The sequence below is a fragment of the Cynoglossus semilaevis genome, chromosome 14 (genome assembly GCF_000523025.1).
Source record: "Cynoglossus semilaevis isolate Cse_v1.0 chromosome 14, Cse_v1.0, whole genome shotgun sequence".
NCBI lineage: Eukaryota > Metazoa > Chordata > Actinopteri > Pleuronectiformes > Cynoglossidae > Cynoglossus > Cynoglossus semilaevis.
In genome coordinates this window covers 25,530,959-25,551,426 of record NC_024320.1, presented here as the reverse complement: position 1 = coordinate 25,551,426, position 20,468 = coordinate 25,530,959, and the positions used below count along the sequence as shown (strand labels likewise).

At 39.3% G+C, this 20,468-nt stretch overlaps 3 protein-coding genes across 14 annotated transcripts in view; 1 reads left to right on the top strand and 2 right to left on the bottom strand.

The window, feature by feature from the left end:
- shc3 (SHC (Src homology 2 domain containing) transforming protein 3) overlaps nucleotides 1–6,502 on the top strand; it is a 13,269-nt gene extending 6,767 nt beyond the window's left edge. Inside the window, exons 5-13 of the mRNA XM_025062142.1 lie at nucleotides 943–1,062; nucleotides 1,455–1,508; nucleotides 1,980–2,031; nucleotides 2,105–2,246; nucleotides 2,646–2,799; nucleotides 3,302–3,395; nucleotides 3,489–3,686; nucleotides 5,562–5,887; nucleotides 5,995–6,502. Of these exons, the coding sequence (XP_024917910.1) occupies nucleotides 943–1,062; nucleotides 1,455–1,508; nucleotides 1,980–2,031; nucleotides 2,105–2,246; nucleotides 2,646–2,799; nucleotides 3,302–3,395; nucleotides 3,489–3,686; nucleotides 5,562–5,887; nucleotides 5,995–6,123 (1,269 nt within the window). The 3' untranslated portion in view covers nucleotides 6,124–6,502. The remainder of the gene's footprint in view (nucleotides 1–942; nucleotides 1,063–1,454; nucleotides 1,509–1,979; nucleotides 2,032–2,104; nucleotides 2,247–2,645; nucleotides 2,800–3,301; nucleotides 3,396–3,488; nucleotides 3,687–5,561; nucleotides 5,888–5,994) is intronic.
- The window catches only part of add1 (adducin 1 (alpha)), a 103,204-nt gene that overhangs the window by 78,191 nt on the left and 4,545 nt on the right, over nucleotides 1–20,468 (bottom strand). The gene's annotated exons all lie outside the window — the stretch shown is intronic.
- The window catches only part of s1pr3b (sphingosine-1-phosphate receptor 3b), a 17,449-nt gene continuing 4,088 nt past the window's right edge, over nucleotides 7,108–20,468 (bottom strand). Inside the window, exons 1-2 of one of the 2 annotated variants that reach the window (XM_017038522.2) lie at nucleotides 14,776–16,277; nucleotides 7,108–13,530 (exon numbers count right to left, since the gene is read on the bottom strand). In XM_017038522.2, coding sequence (XP_016894011.1) covers nucleotides 12,337–13,467 — 1,131 coding nt within the window. In that variant the 5' untranslated portion in view covers nucleotides 13,468–13,530; nucleotides 14,776–16,277 and the 3' untranslated portion in view covers nucleotides 7,108–12,336. Of the gene's footprint in view, nucleotides 13,531–14,775; nucleotides 16,278–20,468 lie in introns of those variants that run through there. The other variant, XM_008326101.3, reaches the window with a different exon arrangement.

The window sequence follows — 20,468 nt, the reverse complement described above, 5'->3', positions numbered from 1 at the left end:
GGTAAGGAAGAAATAATAGCTTTGTCAGTGTGTGGTTCTTTCTCTCCTGCTTCCTTCATGAACGAAAGGTGAGAGAGAGGGAGAGACAGGCAGACAGAGAGACAGATGAGGAGGTAGGAGACTGTACTGTGTGTGGGTGTAGCTCCAGCCCACGATGTATTGCACACCCTGCTCAGAGCTTAGTGACTCATGTAGTTAACAATATCTGTGAACAGGAAACTGAGCTGCTCTGTGTGTGTGTGTGTGTTTCTGGTGTAGCGATACTTTCAGGGACATTTTTCAGTAAAATACTATTATTGTGGACAAGCTTTGTCCTTATTTTTTGCACGTCAAGTGTATTTTGAGGATGAATCAAGCTATTTTGGAGGGAGGGTTAGAATTAGGATTAGAATAGGGCTGGGGTAGGGATTAGGATCAGGCAGATTAGCCACATGAGCTGCTCTGATACACACACATTTGTAATGGTTGAGGTTAGGGATGTCCGATATTAACTGATATCTGATATGCCGATATCATCCAAACACTTAATTTCCGATTCAGATATCAACCGGTATCAGCCTGGTAATATTTATTTATTTATCTGTGCAAAGCACTGTATGAGAATGAGATTAATTAAATGAGCTGCAATGCTGCCATCTAGTGACTTTAAATTTTATATCCACCCTTTTACCCCCAAAACTGTTTTTAAGGCACACAATGGGCGAAACCCAGACCTTGTGTCATCAGGTTTTCATTACCAGAGGAAAAACTGATAACGATCCTTTCAGATATTACAGAATATGCTAATAGTGGGCCGATAATATCAGTCGCTCATTATTATCGGACATCCCTAGTTAAGGTAAGAGGAAGGGACTAAGGATTTGTTAGGATTTGCTATACTGTTATGGCAGCCTTTCTATCTTGGACTGATCTAAAGACGTTTCCTCTTCTGTCCCTCCTCAGCCACCATCCAAAGCACTGTCCAGTATCCTGGGCAAGAGCAACCTCCAGTTTGCTGGAATGTCAATCAACCTGAACATTTCCACCAGTAGCCTAAACCTGATGACTCCTGACTGCAAACAGGTCGGTCTGCAACATTTGACACTGCTGTGAAAATCTTTTTTGTGTGAAAACCAGGAATGTAAACATACACTCAACTCACAATACGATTATATCAGGATTTTTTTAAATAACGGCACATACTGCCACCTACTGTACTAGAGTGTGTAGTCTCATGGTATGACCAGTGACTTTTGAGATAACGCAGCCTACTCCTTACGCCTTGATGCGCGATTCATATTTTATTTAAATGATTGCGAATTGTCCTGTATTTGTCTCAGTTTTTAAACTGATTCACACTGTTACATCCCTAGTGAAATCTCATTCAATACCTGTATTTAGTATAGTTAATAATCTGGATGGAATGAACAGATGCTAGTTTATTTACATGGGCTGTGGTTTTTCTCTCCTCTCAGATAATTGCCAACCACCACATGCAGTCCATCTCCTTTGCGTCAGGTGGAGACCCTGTGAGTAACTTAACAGTGTTCATCGAAGAAAACTGGTCTAAACAAAGCTGTTAATGAGAGGACATTGTAGGGATTCTGAGTGTGGGCCACATCTGAGGCTGCAGTGAAGATGGTGACCCAGATTATGGACAGCATTTTAAAGATACTAAAAAAAGAATGTAAAAAAGATAATTGTTTTTTTTAAGTGAGATGTTAAGGATATTTTCATCTAAATTGTATTGTCAATGTACATGTTTATATTGTTCTTTTAAATGTACATGTTTAATATTTATATACGTATACAAAATAGTCCAACATCTTCAGTTGACAGAACAGAGATTACATTTGGAATTAGATTTAGAATTAATTTTTAGATTTCTTAAATATTGAACTAATTAAAAAAAATCAATTATGATTTAATTGAATTAGTATTCAATTAGTTGTTATGATTTAATTGAATTAGTATTCAATTCGTATTTTTTTTTCTTTCAGGAGACGACAGATCATGTTGCCTATGTAGCGAAAGACCCTGTCAACAGAAGAGGTAGCTTCATGGGTTTTTTCTCATATCTTAGAATAAATCAGTCAGTAAAACCTGCTGCTCTGACTTTTTTCAGCCTGCCACATCCTGGAGTGTTCTGAGGGTCTGGCCCAGGACGTGATCAGCACCATCGGTCAGGCTTTTGACCTTCGCTTTCAGCAGTACCTCCAGTGCCCCTCCACCAAGTCATCCTCCACACACATGGACACACATGACAGGTGAGTATGACGCTGCTGTAACTAACACACCAACACAGCCCTGGATGTGTCCCACACCGCCTGCACCCAACATACACTGTAGTTCAATAGACATGCCATTTTATAGTGATGTCCAAATGTTTAGTCGGTAGAAGTAGTCCACTATAAAGGGCACTCAATGTATCCCACAATGCACCGCTACAGTACTTCCGATGTACACTATGGAAGCAATAGATCCCATCACAATAATCAACTGCAGTCGTGTCAGAAATCGATTTTTTATTTAACCAGCGAGTCAACTGTATAGTGCGCTACAATGTAATTCCCTGCAGGGGGAGCAGGGAATTGATGAGTGATTTCGGAAACAGCTCCTGTCTTTGGAAACTTGTAACTGTTGTGAAAATGTGTTTGCTGTAAAAGGGCCTTAAATATGGAGGAGCTCACGTGGACCGAAGAAGAGGAGGAGTCGACGGAACATCCGTACTACAACAACATCCCAGGCAAGATGCCGCCACCTGGAGGCTTCATCGACACCAGGCTGAGCAGTCAGACTGCTGCCACGGACGGATGTCAGGTAGAACCTATCACGGCGGCTTCACATTTGAACATTGATCGGAATAAACACAGCTGTAGATTTATCAGATTAATCGTGATTAACTGTGATCCTAAATAATCAGGATTAATCAGGATTAATTGAGGCTGTAGATTTATCAGATTAATCGTGATCAACTGTGATCCTAAATAATCATGATTAATCATGATTAATTGAGAAAAAAATAACATTCCTAAATATGACAGGGGGAAAAGAAAATCTGTATATTGTTGAGGCCTGTATAAACACATGCTGGGAGTTGAGATGATTTTTTAAGCTGGAGGTGCTTTGATGAAATGCAAACACAATAAGAATGTTCGTATCGACTACAGTATGTGTTGGACCTTGGAGTTATTGGGTGTACGATGCGCCTCGTGTCTGCACGTGTTAAAATAAGTAAAAAAAAAAAAGGAATCTGATTACTAAAATTAGATTAACTTGTTATTTCGACAGCCTTTCACCATATGTCTTCGTGTGTCCTCAGACTGGGCCAGGCTCTGTAGACCAGACCTATTACCACGGGAGACACTGTGGCGAAAACTGGGGAGATGAGAGGAAGTCCATATTCATACAGCAGGGTATGAATTTACAACCCGCAGCGCGTGGACTGGTTTTTTTTGTTTTTGTTTTTTTTTTTATGTAACTGGTGTGTTTTCTTCTTCGCTGTCTAGCCTCATTTGATATAGGCAGTCTACCAGAGATTAAAGGTCAAGCAGCAAAAACAGCAGAGATGCCAATGTACGTCAACACACAGCAGATAGATGCCCAAGTGCTCGCAGCTCTCCAGGCTGAAGCAGAAAACGTGACCAAGGGCATAGCAGCAGCAGCAGCAGCCAAAGAGAGTCCACAGAAAGACTTGTTTGACATGAGTAAGTCTGCACTCGGCTCTAGAACTGTTAGGAAACTCAGTGAAACACAAACAACCGTTTGTTGCTCCAACACATAGCAACACATATCACACATATGCAACTGTTTTTCTGTGTCACATTTGTGCAGTACTTCTCAAATAGTGGGGGGGGAATATGGCACGCTGGACATAAGTGTACCACTGCTGTAACGCTTAAATGATAACAAGCCTCCAGCCACTAGGTGGCAGCAACTCATTTAGTGGTTTGTACAGATAAACATATACACATTATCAGGTTGGAAGCTCATTCTCAAAAAGAAACAAAACAATCAAATATAAGAATAATGAACTAAAAATAATAATAAATTGTTCACTGAACTGCAATAAATCCTCTGATAAAAAAGACAAAAATCACTTTTGACTTGTCCTTTTATCAGGGGTCAAGGTCATTTCAAACCCAGAGCCTTTTGGTGGTCTAGTAAATATATGTATAATTAAGATTATAATTAGGTTCTCAGATAAGAAAGTCATCTTATTATTACAATTAGAAACAGCTGTTTATCACGTGAGATTTTTTTTTTTAGTTTGTGTATTAATCCCTGTTGAAGCTCAGCTGTGATTGGCTTCTATAGAACAGTGTCTGGAGAGGTGTTTTTTCTCTGCCTGTTCCAGATGCTGAAAGGATTAATGAGCCCAAAATATTTATGCTTCCACTGAAAACAGGAAGTGACCCACTTCATGAATGAACAAAAGCTGTACTCCATAATTGGATGAAATGTTTTAGAGACAGAAACACTTTTGAATCAATATTTTAAAAAAATGCTCCAGGGATTTGTGTGTGTGTGGGCCTGAAGTGAGCTCCCACTGTTTCACTGACAAACAGACGTCACTGCTGGGATCTTTCTCAGAGATGTTAGTTAATAAGCTGGCAGATAAAAGCTGACTTTAGTGGATTTTTACATTATTTTATTATTGAGCATGAAGCAATGTGATGGGAAAAAAAAATCTTTGAAAGAGAAACGCAAAAATAGTACAATATCCTGTGACTGGAATCTTTAAACTTCAGTCAGAGCCCATTCAAACTCCTCTGTTTTTCTAACCAGTATCTGTGCCTTGACTTTAAAAAAAAAAAAGAAAAACTCATCAATGTGAGTTTCTTATCTGAGATCTTAATTACAGCAGTTTTTATAGCTTTTGTTTCCTCACTGTGTTCAGCCTGGTGTTCTAATCACACCATGTCACAGTGAAGACAATAGGAGACCAGTGTTAACGTCAGTTCAACTCTTTAGTCTTGACTCAGCCATAGTTCTGCTGCTATTATAACAGATGACACATCAGTTATCACTAAGGTGTGGAGCAGCTACATCACTGAGAATTTGGTCCATTGTTGCCCAACTTTCTTTGTTATTCTCAGCCATCTTTAGGCAGTATCTGTGCTAATAGTTATACTCAGGACCTTTTGGTCAACTTTGGTGGAAAGCAGTTCTGACCTGGACTGTTGTCCAGAACTAGTTTCGGGGATATGATTTTTTTCTGAGCCACATTTTTATTTCTGACATAACATAACATACGCTGCGACGAGTAGGAGGGCCACCACGGTACACGCAAAAGCTTAGGGCGCGGGCACAGGTAGAGTCGCCGTGAGTGCTGATCTTGAGGGTAGTAGCAAATATTCAAAAAGATCTTTAAAGGCCAAAGTGGAGAAAAAAACATTAATTTTTTAGCAAATATTCAAAAAGATCTTTAAAGTGGAGAAAAAAACATTAATTTAACATTAACATCTACATTTTATAATTACAAATTATTTTTGCATTTACAACTGATGACCTCTGTGCTCTGTCCTGTTGTTTTATGTCCTGTTTTTTTGTTGTTGTTTTTTTGCCACTGTTTTCATCAGAGCCTTTCGAGGATGCAATTCAGTCTCAGTCCCATTTGCCGTGTCAAGGTCAGTCCCAGACCCAGATATCTGGTCTTCACAAGGCTGCGTCCGTGGACAACTCCAGTCCTCTTCTTGTGCGTTCGCTGGCCTTCCGGGCCCAGGAGGAGCTGGAAGGTCAGACGTGGTACCATGGAGAAATGAGCCGCCGTGATGCTGAAAAACTGCTGAAAAATGATGGAGACTTCCTGGTCCGCACGAGCACGACCAACCCCGGGTCCTACGTACTGACAGGCATGCACTTTGGACTGGCCAAACATCTGCTGCTGGTGGACCCTGAGGGCACGGTAGGATGAGATTCAAGTCCAAGTCGTCAAATGTCAATGTGCACGAGTGTAGGGTTGAGACACACTGACCAAGAAGACTGACATTAAGATTTGTTTTCCTTTCAAAGGTACGGACAAAAGATCACATTTTTGACAGCATCAGCCACCTTATTGGCCATCACCGTGACAACAATCTGCCGATTGTGTCAGCTGGGAGCGAACTGTGCCTCCTGCAGCCTGTTGGAAAAAAACACTGATGCCTGATGGGAAGCAGGAAGTTCTGGACAGAGTCTCCTACATCCTGAAACTTGAAGGAAGACGAAACATGAACAGAGGATTATTAAAGGCTTTATGTGTTTTTTGGGGGGGAGGAGGGCGGGTTGGGTGTAGTGGGCCTGCAGTTACTTCACTGTAGGCACTGAAAGACACAAGATTTGTTTAAGACAAAAGAATGTATTTATAGAATTGTTATTATTTTGTGTGATGACTGAAATGCTATATTTTTGAGAAGAAATAGGCGCATTTGAACATACTATCTTGAGTTGCTGTTTTAAAAAAGATGATGAAAAAATACAGTTGTTCTTGTAGTTTAGATGAAGTGCAAATCCAAACCTCAGAGAGGTGAGGACAAGGGTATTTTAGAATTAAAACCTGAAAAGTTTAGTTTTGTCCGTCAAGCACAACCACATTTCTACAAGAACCACTGGATGAGTTGGGAACGAGAAAGGTTGGGAGAACAAATGCAGTTTCTACTGAATAACTTGGGGACAACTCGTCCTTGAATCTTGCCAACAGTGTGACAGTTCACGGCGTTGGTCACTGCATGAAGTCTTTGATTCAAGATTAGGACTCAATAGCTTTCAGTTCGCAGTAGTCACAAAGTTCTGGGATTCAACAGATACGGTATTCCTCATAATGTTCAGTCAGTGGCTTTAAAGTTAACCTTTTTTAAAAAAAACAAATGAAAAAAACAATGTATTTTGTTGTGTCACAGTCGCATGACTTCAAATCAGCTGTTATTGTGGACATTGTTGTAGACCCTGAAACCCCGTTATCTGACAGAGGTGCTTGTGTTTGCTGACACTGTAAGATATTTATGCTTTTAAGTAGGAATTATTTTTATCATTGGTTTTCTCTCTCTCTTTTTTTGCTCTCGTTTTTATCATTGGTTTTCTCTCTCTCTTTCTTTGCTGTAAACGGATCATTGGTTTTCTCTCTCTCTTTTTTTTCTGTAAACTTTATTTTTTACATCTGAGTTACAATATAGATATTCTTACATTATGTATCAATATTTTCTTTTTTGTTTACTTTTAAAAGGTACTATATGTATAATTTTTGGTACAATGGTTTGATCGTTTCCTTTTTTTTTTTCTTTTTTGTCTGGGACGTCCCGGGATCATTTCCCTAGTAGTTAGTACTTACTATCTTAAATATTTGTTCTAACATTTTGGCTGGCATAATTTGTCTTTTAGCTCATTTGTAGATGTTAGCCTGACCTATTAGCCCCTAAAGCTATACTTGCTAGCTCAGTGCTTTTTTATTTTAATTATTTAAAATTTCATGTTTTTTTTTTGTTTTTGTTTTTTTTGTAATTTTCAGCGACTTAGACAAAATGTCACTCCTTTCTGTTATTATCCGCGGGTAACTTTTTAGCTTTTTTTGCAATTTTATCTTTTTTGGCTAGGTTTCAGGAAATCAAGACTTCAATTTAGCAATCACTTAATCTTTTACACCATTTTGGATTTGACATGGCAAAATCAAAAAGGTGTGTCTATGATTACAATCTGGTTAATATTATTATTTAGGAGACATTTTGAGGTATAAATCATTCTTTTGGTAGATTTTTGGCTATATTTTAAAAATAATTTATGTTTACAAGTTTTGCTTGGTTCTGCTTAATACTTCTGCTGTTAGCTAAACCTTTGTTGTAACCTTAACCTTAACAATAGTTAGTGTGCTAAGGAAAGATAGTGGGATATGTTGTCTCTGCCTTTGTTGAGTTTAATTGTATTTATGAGGGTTATTTAAGCACATATCATATATATTAAATTCTGGTTTAAGGCATTGTTTGAAGGAAGAAACAGCTTGTGAAATACACGTGGAAACTTCTGGAACACATCTAAAGGCTAGTCAAAAAAAAGAAGTGGGCCAAAATTGGATAAAATTAGCTCTGAACGTTAGCATAGAAATAGCTAAAAGCCAAAAGCAGCAAAAAAAGTTGTGAGTTAGTAGGTAAGACAGAAACCAACCAAATACAGTGATAGAGTATACATATAGTACCTTTAATGTTGTACTTTTATTTGTTTTTGGATTGACACCTTGTATGAGGATGAGTAGCACAATCACAAAGTTCGATCACTGAATCGGGAGAACCGTTTTACCGCGGTGTTAGGATGTCATTCATACTGTGTACTTATTAGGCTTAATCAGGCAAATGTTGCGTGTTAACGTGCACTTAATGCAAAATGTTCAGTATTAGTGACGTTATTCCTCCGTGCGGCAATGCTTCATTTTAACCACTAGGTGTCATCATGGGAACACTCATTTACCCCAGTCAGTCACTTCCGCTTACTTTTGTAATTATTGGGTTAAAATAAGCATTTTGGCGATGAGTCATCTAATTTAAAAAAAGATTGCATAACTTTACAGGTCAAATTTAAATTACTCGATCTTATCATAGTCAGTCTGTGGTAGCTTTCGGTATAAAACTGATTTTGTAGCGTGGGAATCAAAGGTTCGACAGAGGGAGGTTCCTAGAGAAACTGTTCTGGGATCAGATATTCCCGCTCTTTGTTTTACTATTAGTCACCAAATGTACGGGGCATTGCAGTGTATTTCACATACAATGTGAACCTCTTGCTGAACCCAAATCAGTATGTGTTCAAGAAGCGTAAGTAAGTTTTCTGTCCTGCCGCAAGAGGGAGTGTGTACCACGTTGGATAAGGGTTTAGGATTGCAGTTTTCGGAAGACAAAGAGTGACGTATCGGTATTTCTGTGAAGTAGTGTGAAAGAAAGGGTGCAAAAAAAGTATTCATGCAGTTTATTTGACAGGTTTTTACTTTATATTTTGTGATTTAATACAACACGAGTTCAAAGGTGGACATTCTCTTCAGTTGAGGACAGGACAGATGCATTATAGACGCCATGATGTTTTCTCCAATGATTCTGTGACATAGACATTTTTAGAAACCAAACCGAAGGAGACGTCGAGAACAGAACGAAGCTTCTTTTTAGGTTTTTGTTGATGGAAATGTGCCTTTTATTTGTATTACTAGTGATTTCATTTCTCTTTCTCTCTCTTCAAAGTGCAATAGCTGATCTTCGATGGGGCATGCCCGTTCACTAGAGGTTGTGTTTCGCCCTGCTGAGTGTTGCTGCTTGAGACTACTGTTTTCACTCTGTCTCTTTATCTCCCTGCCTCTCTGTTATATATTATAAATGTTTTATTTCCAGATTCTGAGTAAAAAAAAAAAACTAAAAAAAACTTTGTCAGAGAGAATCACACAGAAAATCACTATTTTGGAACAAGTTACACATGAATAAAAATAAAACAAATAAAAACAGAGAAAGAATTCCAAAATGATGTTTACGGAGTTAATCTTTAGTTGTATGGGTTGAATATTATTATCATAGTTTTGTAGGTCTGTTGTCAATAAAACTCAATGTGTAGAATTTCAATGAAATGGTCTGTGACAACCAACGGTCTGTCGACTACAATACAAACATCGATTTCCTGGCATTGTACGAATTAGACGAGTAAAACAATTTAGTTTCTTTTACTTTGAAACGTTCATTTCCGGTGATGTGCACTTTTCCGTCTCCAAGCGGGCTCTCCGCATCCATCGTGCACGCTGCTTTATTCCTAATATTAATCCATATTCCGGCTCTGTTGTTTTGGTAATAAACATCTGGGCTGTAAATGGCCTAAAATGGCATTTTCGGCCCAAAGTTTTCGGTGGACGAACATTCGGTTTATTAAGAGATCGTATATAAAAATACGCGTACCAAAAAAAAAAACACCGTCTCGGTCATGTTTTTCTTTTCTATTAAGCGCTCCATTGAAGAATACTTGAAACCAGTGGTTGATATACTACAGAAAACGATTTATTGGTTTACAATTGTTTCATACTTCAATTCATACCAAGTTACGTCCACACTCGTATGAACTTCACCTGATGGCGATGCCCCATGTCGTATATACTACGATCACCTCTCCTTTTAAAGATTTATGGAAATTCAACAGGCAAGCGGAAAAATACACCCTCTATCAGCCACATCAAGTCAACATTGTGAATAATATTTGAATGATATTTCTTATTTCCTGACTATCTATCCTAACATGTCAATACGTCCTCGTCATATAATCAGTTGAAAACCATTATTTAACCATTACCACATGCAGCATCCACATGCTTCTAACATTCTGTTCAACATTCCCATGCTTCTAAAACAGAGACCAAACAATGTGTCTAATACAATCACCAGGCACAGAGTTTAATTTAAAGCATATTTTGCTTTCTGCGGTGAAACTGTCTCATAATAAGAAAAGGGTCAGTAACGGTGACTGCCATCTTTGACCAGCAGATGGAGCCCTAATACTGCTAAAAGCGGCGTTTACTGCATCGGTTCTGAGTCTACACAATACAAATAAATGCTGCTGTGGAAATAAACTTTCAGGCAACGGCGTCCTTTAGTAGTGCTGTAATGACCAAAACCAAAATTATCTGCTAATGTCTTTAATATAACCAAAGGTAAAGAAAAAAATCTTTATAACTAGGACACAAAGCAAAAACAACTCTTACAGGATGACATATACAACATAGTCTGACCTGAAACTTTTTTTTAAAGAATCCCCAAAAGCCAACAGAATAATATTAGGATGGCAAGACCAAAACCTGATTTCGCATGTGATGGTGTATGTGATGTAATGGCTGTTATCTAAACAACAATCTTGAGTATTCAACGATATTCCCGAGTAGGATCACAGTACAAACGGTATCCTCCAGCAGAGGGCGCTCTAAATGTAATTAAGCCATAGCTCCATTGTTTTCTCGCATAGTTTGATAAAAACAAAAACACAGCTATGTGGGTTTTTTAAAGGCAGATCACGTTAATTACTTTAGTCTCATCACCGATTACTGTCTGTTTAGTTTCTGGTCAATCCTTAGTTAAGGGTCTACATAGTCATTTTAAATGGTCATTAAAACTTTGCTCTAAGTGGCTGGTAGTGGACTAATATATAATGAAAATGGCAGCAAAGAGGTGTCAGACAATTGGAAAATATCATTTTTAGAAGGTAACTGCAGTGTTTTATAGTATTGGAAACATTCGAAATTTCCTTCATTTGATAGTCGCTACAATGTCTGTACAAACATTCTTCATGACATTGTTTTTACAGCACTATAATTGCACAAAAGGAAGAGAGGTATTTTTTTGTCAAAGTAAAAGCACCATTCATATACACATTTTCATTATCATTTGCTCAGCAAAATCCCAATTAACTTACTAACTTAAAAGATTTGGAGCTATGTTATGTTTTGTGTTTTCAAATTCAAATCAAAGAGACATATGTTTTGTATGTCTGCTGTAAAAAAAACAGGAAGATAAATAAGTAGGGCTCTCACTTTGCAACAGAAGTAAATATATCTCAATTGACAATAGGAGTTTACATTTGAGCCAAACGGCTGTTTAGTAGAATGCAAGTTCTAAATGCTCCAGCAGGGGGCACACACAGTTAAGGTCACATGGTTAAATATGATAAAAGAGAAACAGAGCAGCATGTAAGGGGTTTCAACATGGACAATGAAATGAAGATGGATGTCCTCAACAAGGTCTAAATTTTAGATGCAGTACCCAAGCCTGCCAGCAGGGATTTAAAAAAACTTTGGTTGTCTAGTCTTGCTTTAAAAAAAAGTAGTAATTGCTATATTTATTCATTCATACAAGGATGAATCGCAGTCCAGTGAACTTAACGTTATTAGAATCTAATAATTAGAAACATCATATTTAGAGCCCTTGGTTAACTGGTTCAAACATGGGGGTCCCATAATCCAGAGAATTGGGAGAGGCTCTCTAGAATTCTTTAAAGTTGCAGGTAGTGAGAACAAATCTAAAAGGCCCTACAACTCAATGTGTAGAGCCCTACATTTGCTGTAGTAAGAGATAACATGTTAGACCTTTATATATTTTTTATGTCTACAATGGACAAGACACAGTCCTATAAATGTTTGATGTGTTCGTGACACTGAACACAAACTCTTCATGTGTCAATCTGATACCGAACGCAGCATAAGAATAGGTAGATCCAGTATATCATCAAGTTTAAGCTTAAAGAACAAACTGCTGCCTGCAGCTTTGGTCCTGAAGTCCACACCTCATCAATCAATTCTCACTGAGACCCATTTGTCTTCGCCACTTGACCAACGTTCAGACCATGATGTGATGACTTATAAAGAACACACCTCTTCCATTAAATCACTGCCCTCTCTGGCACAGTCTGAGTGGCGCCCCCTACCACCACTGACACCTCACCGGTGGGCGTGTCCATCTCCTGCTCCCTCTCCGGCTCTTTCTGCCTGAAGCTCTGCTGGTTCTGGTTGTTCTGGCTGCTCCACGACTTGCTCCTGCTGCGGCTGGGCTCCAGTGACTGTCTGTTCCCGCTGATAGAGACCTTCCTCCTGTAGCAGGCACCACATGCCAGACCCAGAAAGGCTCGTCTCATCTCTCTGCTGGCCAAGGTGTAAATGATGGGGTTCATGGCTGAGTTGAGCACAGCCACCGCGATGAACCAGTCGGCTTTGTAGAGAATGGGGCAGCGTTTCACACAAACCACGTCCACCAGGAGCAGGGAAAAGATGGGAGTCCAGCAGGCGATGAAGACCCCAACTACAATGATGACAGTGCGCAGGAGAGACATGGCGTGCTCCGAGTTGCTGTGCTTGCTCACCTTTCGGCTGCTGGACTTCACCAGGAAGTAGATGCGCGCGTAGAGGATAGACATGGCTAAGAGCAAGATGGTGAAAACTGTGATGTAGAAAGCTACATATTTTTTGGTGTAGAGAGGGAGGACAGTGGAACAGTCAGGGAGGTTGTCCAAGCAGTTCCAGCCAAGAATCGGCAAAGCTCCAAGAGATATGGCGATAAGCCAGCAGGTCCCTATGAGCAGAAAGACTCTGTAGTTCTTAGTGGCATCGTAGGGCCTCATTTTAATCATGGTCAGGTGTCTCTCTATAGCGATGGCCAGAAGACTAAAAATGGAGGCTCCAAGTGCCACGAACATGCTCCCCTCTCTGACGAACCACAGAGCAGGAGAGAGCTGCAGGGTCTTCTCTCCTGACAGCAGCAGGTTGACCAGGTAAGCCACTCCAGCCAGCATGTCGCACAGTGCCAGGTTGCCAATGAAATAGTACATGCGGTTGTGGAACCTGTGGTTCCTCCATATGGCCACTAGAACCGTGAGGTTCTCCAAGACGATGAAGCTGCACACGATGAGGAAGATGATGGTTTTGGTGTCCACAGTGCCTGGGTCTGTGCCCACATTTGGCCTGTGCTCTAGTTTTCCTGTGTGGTTGTAGTGGAGGTAAATCCGAGGGTTGATCATCTTCAAACCATCGACCCACTGTGTTGGGCAGCAGGAGGAGACCTGAAGAAGGTGATCGCTCCACTGTCAACGTAAAACAAATAAACATGAACCTGATCACCTTTAAGATGATTGTCACGTGAACTTTAGTTTAAGCTACATTTTGATTTTTTTTTTTTACTTTTGATCCAACGACTGTGCGCTGACAGTAATAACAACAGAGGTTTTTATTTTTACTTCTAACTTTTATTTTCATACTTTCATTTGTCAAACTAATAAATCAGCCACAGTAACAGTGAACACTGAAACAAAAACATATCTTAACAGAAAAGGCAACATTGTTTCTCTGTATCACTACTCTTTTGTAGAAAGGATGCCCCCCCCACATTGACATGTGTCAAGACCACTTTTTGTAGAACACTGTTAATCCTGAAAGAACTGCTACTCTCACTCTCAAATAATGTTACAAATTATTGCACCCCGTCCAGGAATACCCCTGCCCCCACATTAAGTTTCTCTGGCCCCTGCAGGGGGTGCTACTTGTCCCATGTCCCATACTGTAGCATAACTGCTTAAGTCAAGTTTTTTGTCAAATTGCAATATCTGCCATGCTCTCTCAATGCTGCCGATTCGCTGTCTTATTGGCTACACCATCAGCCAATCAGAAGGCATATTACATTCCATGATCACTATCTAGTCAAGTATTTGAAAACTTAAGACGATTTAGACCGTTACCAAATGAGGCTAACGTTGTGTTGCTAAAAGAGTAGGGGTGTGCAGGTTGGTGGAATTGAACCACCACCGTCCATTGTGTTTTAATACAAATTGAATCATTCAGATACTCTGCCGCCACCTGGTGGACATATTTCCTATCGGCAAACGTTACCACGTTTTCTTACAAAATAATTGATTACGGGGAAATGAAAAAAGTAGAACTAAGAAATGTATTTCTGCTGGTGACCATAGAAACAAAACAATCTGGTGACTTGTTATTTTTACTATGGTTAGTGTTTTAGGGAACACCGGCACTTACATTAAAATTTAATAAATAATACATACATCTGCTTATTTTTTTCTATGACCAATTCAAATCTTCCTTGATTCAATTGTTGGTTTCGATCCAAACTTAGGAAAACACTGCCCTCAGTAATGAATGTTTCAGTCAGTCAGAGCTCTGCGTACAGTAACGGGACTAAACAGCCTGGGTATAATCTCTGCTGTCATCTATCATAAGTGAGAACTAAACTATTTATATTTCAGTGCCCTAATCCGTACTGTATGGAGATCCTATACGTCTGTCTAAAAACAAAAACAAAACATCACACTCACCGAGGGATGTCGTGAGTTTTTTCTCCGAGGTTCAGCTCACATTAACGCACATTCGCTTCTTTTGTGAGGACTCTTCCATCCTCCGCGTTTAACAGAGACCGTTATTAAAAGTTTTTCTTCTTCGTCATCTTCTCCCTCTCAGACGCAGACAGCAGCTCCTCATCTTTCTAATGAGCTCTGAGCTCAGGGACTGGAGCCGACAGTTGTCTGGAAGTCACACCCCGCCCTCTCCCTGTTATGACCCGGACACAGGCAGTCGTCTGCCCGGACACGGGTCTCAGAACAAGAGAGCTAGCGGCGATGGACACTCGATGAAATCTCTACTAATAATTTATGTTATTAGTAAAGATGATTATAGAGATATTATATATATATATATACTTTTATTTTTAAAAAAGTATCCATAATCGCGCAAATGTTTAGCAAAAAGGACAAGACTTAAAGCTTATTTCGTTTGTTTGTATTATAATTGGGTATGTTAAATAGCACTAAACTAGTCCTTGTTCGCAATGGCGGTCTTAGCCTAGTTAGCGTCCTGGGCTATACTCAGTAAACACCCGTGCCTGTGTTTCTCACAATTTACCGTAACTAGTAGTGGGACATGGTTAAAAATACTTTACTAATTAGATGATTTGTAATTAATGAATTGTAGCTAACGTTAGCTTTGATCACTTGAAGCAACATGTTTTCATTGTGTCGTTGTTTTAAGATGCTCCAGTGATAATAAAGCCCTAATTGGTCATAGAGCTGCTGTATTTTCACAGTCTTATGTAAAATAAATGCTTAGTTTGGAGCTGTTCTCCATAGATATTGCCCAAGATCCAAATTTGGATTATTGAACAAGTCACAAGTCTTGGTTTTAAAGAGATATGTAAACAACTGCCAGTTTAAAATAAAACGTAGTAGCATACGATATAAATCTAGTTCTGGGATACTATAGTTTTTTCATGAAATATATATTCATGGATTTGAAATACACTGAAGTGAAAATAAAGCTGAACTATTAATAGACGGGGCCATTGATGAAATGGTTGATTATCTGCCGAGCAGTTTGTTGAGCTAGCACCAAAAACTACCCCTGCTCTGTAGGCAAGTTTTCATATTTTATTGCTTATGTTGATGCTAACTTATTTGTCATCTCTTCAGTAAACTAACCCTTTACACAGTTTATCATACAGTACAACAAGTGTGATGATCTGGAATGTGCTAGACAAGTGTTTCTGAATTAACAAAAGCTTAAATGCAAAGTTTAGAATTAGAAAAAGTTAGCAGTTGGGAAATTCACAGAAATGAATAAATAAACATTAATAATATATTTTCATTTCAGGCACATTTTGCCCCATGTCTCCACTCATCTCTGACTGTGGCAGAGAGTAAAGAAACATTAACATTTTTTATAATAATGATACCACAGGAAAAGCTACATATGAAGCAACTAACTGAACTAGCAAAACAAAACCAATGCAAAGAAAGAGAGCATAGAGTAACATAGATAAAGAATATACATTCTTATCATACATGTAGCATGAGTACATGTTAAAGTGACCGTGGCCCATCCTTTGTTCTGGTCTGTCCTGACCTCAAATCCAGGAAGGATGGGCAGGGCAGGGCTGGCAGTAAGAAGAAAGACGAGTCTCAGAGGCAAAAAAACTGATGATGACTTAAAAAATGGATTAGAAAAAAAAAAATCTGACTTCAAAAAAGTAAGATCCTAAGTCTTTAACTAAGAGGAACAAATATGACAAAACCAATAAAAGCTGCACCAAAAATGAATGAGTCTTGAGAGGATTATGACTCAAACACTAAGAATCTTGGTGTTTGACTTTGTACTGTTCCACACAGTTACTGGATTTTCCTCAAGCCAAGCACATAGTGCGCTGCATTACTGACCAAATCATTAAACGGCAGTTCTCCTCCAGTTGTCTGTGGTTATTAACCCGATGATGAGTGTTCTGTGTGGTTAAATAAACAGCTGTGGTCTGGCACCGGTCCACGAGCTTTGTTATAGTCACAATTCTCAGCCATTTCCTGCAGGTCACATTGTGCCAACAGCAATGGGAAGAATTCGGGGGAGGGGGGGAGGAGGGAACTTAAGCGTGATTGAGAACCCGCAGCAAATCTGGGACCAATATCAGAGTTGGTCCATGAAAAGGCAGCAGGATTAGACGCATTGGGAACATGGTTGGAAAAACCCTTGTTTTTTTTCCACCAGGCTTCAGAGATGTGGAGGTTCACATCTGCATTTACATCCAGTTGGAGCCAAATATGAAACCATCAGCGAGTACAAACCCATAATATGTGGTGGGAGTGAGTCTGTGTCTATGTGTATTCATAGACGAGTGAAGAGGAGCATGGGTGGAGGGTTTCAACTTTGTGGGACCACCCTCTTTGGTTTTAACAAGGCTGAATTTTCCTGCCACTTCTGTAAGCGGGACAATGATTAAAGTTCTCTGTTGGTGACACTGTCCAGCTCCACTGTCTTCCACTGAAATCCTTTATTTACATTTGTGTGATTTCCTGCTATTACGCTGCTATTATTTAAGTGTAAAGCCGTGAACCGCGGTCTCTAATTTGGAAACACACAGTACAACACCACCTTCCTACCTTCAGAGAAACATGGCCTCACAGCTGGTAAAACCATCCCTCAGAGAAAGTTTCCACTGCTCAGCTGCAGCCCTGGACACCTTACTTTATACAGTTTATATCTGACACTCTCAGTGGTTGGAGGAGGAATCCACTTCCTTTATTAAATAAAGCCGCCAACCCTGAAACGTTGAACCAGTCTCATGACGCGTGATCCTATTTCTGAACAAGGCCTGGACAAATATTAAGGCTTCTTTGATTTTCAACATGAAATGTGCAGCTACTTTTTATTTCTACACATAAGACATACATGACAGCAGAGCTAATGTTTTAATATGCAAATCTAAGGTGTTTCACGCCAGCCGCAAAACAATTGACAATTGGAGAAGCTAAAAAAAACCCCCTACAGCACCATTTAAAACAAATGTTTTAAAGTTAACAGAAAATGTTACCTGAATTATGCAAATAAAAAAGGTCAGTTTCAATAGAGACTAGAAAGAGCAAAATACCAAAAGCTCCAAGCTAAATATTTATGAAAACCTTTTAAATGGGACTAAAGGTTTTAGAAAGCAGCAATTCAACAAAAAATGCAAAGGTAGCAGAGTTAAAATCAAAATATCAGCCAGAATTGGATGAAAATAATTTGCCCAATTGCAGCTACATCTTAGCAGAGAAAAAGCTTGAAGTTAGCTAAATTAGCTAAAAAAACTGCCCAAATACAACAGGTTAAAGGTTATCAAATTCTCATTAATTATTAAACTTGTATCAGACTATTAAAATAATATAAAGTATCAGAATTAAAAAGTAGTTGTTAAACGTTGTTTATCTTTATATCTGTTTGAAAATTTCCAGACTTCACAGGCAAATAGTTAAAATTTGATTTAGTACGAAGAAAAATATCAAAAAATGTAAAAATATGAAACTTTAAGAAAAAAAAAAGTCTTCCAAGTTTCTTATGAGCATTTGCTTTGCTTTGATGCTGATAGTATAAAGTTAAGAAAAAAAATGATACAGTAATAACAATATTACTAATACTACCATAAAGATGGTGGTCGTACAACTATCTGCACCCTCTCTGTAGATACTGTATGGATGTAGGGCTTTTAACTAACAACCCTCGACTCCGGACATAAACATATCAAAATATTTATTATTAATTATAATGCGATAGAAAATCAGAATGTCTCCATTTACAAAGGCATTCATAATTTATTATAATGCAGTGTATTTTACTGGGAACTTAATAGGCTGCCATTCACAGCAGAGAACTAATGGTTAAATGAGGATGGCCGGATAGGATAAAGAGAGCTCGATGCTTTAGTACTATAAGCACATTACAAAATCTATTTGGCCAACATCGATGTAGCCATTACTCTGCTGGGGGGGAGGGAAGAGGCCAGGAGGAGGGAGAGGGGGGGTTTCGCCTTGTTCAATCTCTCAACCCATCATTAAAGTGCAGGAGCTGGGGTCAGTAACGTGGGCAATGGGCACATCCATGTGCAATTACATAAAATCACCGTCTTTAATTTTGCCTCCGCCGTTTTTGAGGCAAAAACACACCCCTGTGTGTCTGGGCTATAAATCTGAGGCAGAGTGTCCCCTCCTGCCCTGTGGCTTTGTGGGAGCAGTATTTCTAGACACGGCGGCCTCTTACATTCGACTTTACAGAGAGAGAGAACGAAGAGAGGTTTCTGAGGCATAATTTCAGCTGTGGCACAGTTAAGTGTAGATATGCCAACTTTAGAAGGCCACACAAACTCGGAGCCAGAGGAGCCTCATGTTGTGTCATGTCTCTTAGCTGCAGGAAAATTTACTGCTCTCGCCTTTCATCCTCTCAACCTCCAGTGTGGCACGTTCTCATTTTCACTTTCCTTTTGTGTCCGGCTGAGTGTTTACTTAAATGGATTTTATTTAGGCTCAGGTAACGACATTTTTATACAAATTAATTGTCTTTTGATGGCCACATTTATTGTCAGCACCACGCTGACCGGTGGTGCCTACACCACGTTAACACTAGAACAGTGTTAACATTTTTGGTTTTGAAAGGTGTATATATATAATCAATAACTTTGTGAAAATAAAAAAATACAACTCTGTCCCTAACCAACTTTTCCTAAATGTGTCTGTATTATAAGTCCATGTTTTTATGTATTATACAAAAGACAATTAAGGTATAACATTTCTACCTATTCATGAGCACACAGGATATCAATTTTTCTGCGACTGATGTTGCCATTTGGTTGCTATAGCAACAATCATCTCCTTCACTTCCTCTAGCAATCTTGAGTGTCAAAAGGCTAGCGTTTTTGAGCCTTTATTGAGCCTAATGACGCACGTGAGGCATCATTGGGCCGAAAGCAGAGCCGGACTCAGTGATGTACTATAATGACACCAAGTACGGCGTGGACGTCCTCGTTCAGATAGACAGCGATACCACGTACGTGTGTGACGTTTGTACTACTTGAAATGTTCTGTCTTTGTTCAATACTAAAAATGACAAAACATTTGACACCTGCTGGACTGGTAAGAGTGAGTGAGAGGAGAGACACACCAGCAGCGCAGCCTGTAACAGATTACTTTGTCACATGACTCTCCACCAATAAAATAAACAGCGTTCTGCTGCACTCGTTTCTGTTCACTGTTACTCTATTACGTCAATCCACAGACGTTCTCTGTGGTTGCTAAGATTTTATTGTTGGTGTTTGTTGTCCGACATTTTCCACATTTTAATCTAAATATGTGGAGTGATATATGCTGGCGGTTGTTAACTTATGGCGTTAAACCCTGCAATACTCCGAGACACGTTTCCAGATTTTGGTAGATGAAATGCTACCGAGACACGTTTCCAGATTTTGGTAGATATAGAAATGCTATGTGTCCTTTCATAACTCCTGCACCGGACGGCCAGTGTTAGACTGGCTCACATTAACATACAGTATGAGCACAAATGTAATGAAATAAACTCACTTAACAGTGAACATGGAAAAACTCAGTCCACAGACCACACTTCCTCTGGACCAAACTGCGTTCAAAGGCCTCAGTGGCTAATTGTATAGCTCCCAGCCAAGGTTACTGCTGAACGTGAAGCACTCTAAATATTTTCCGTACCT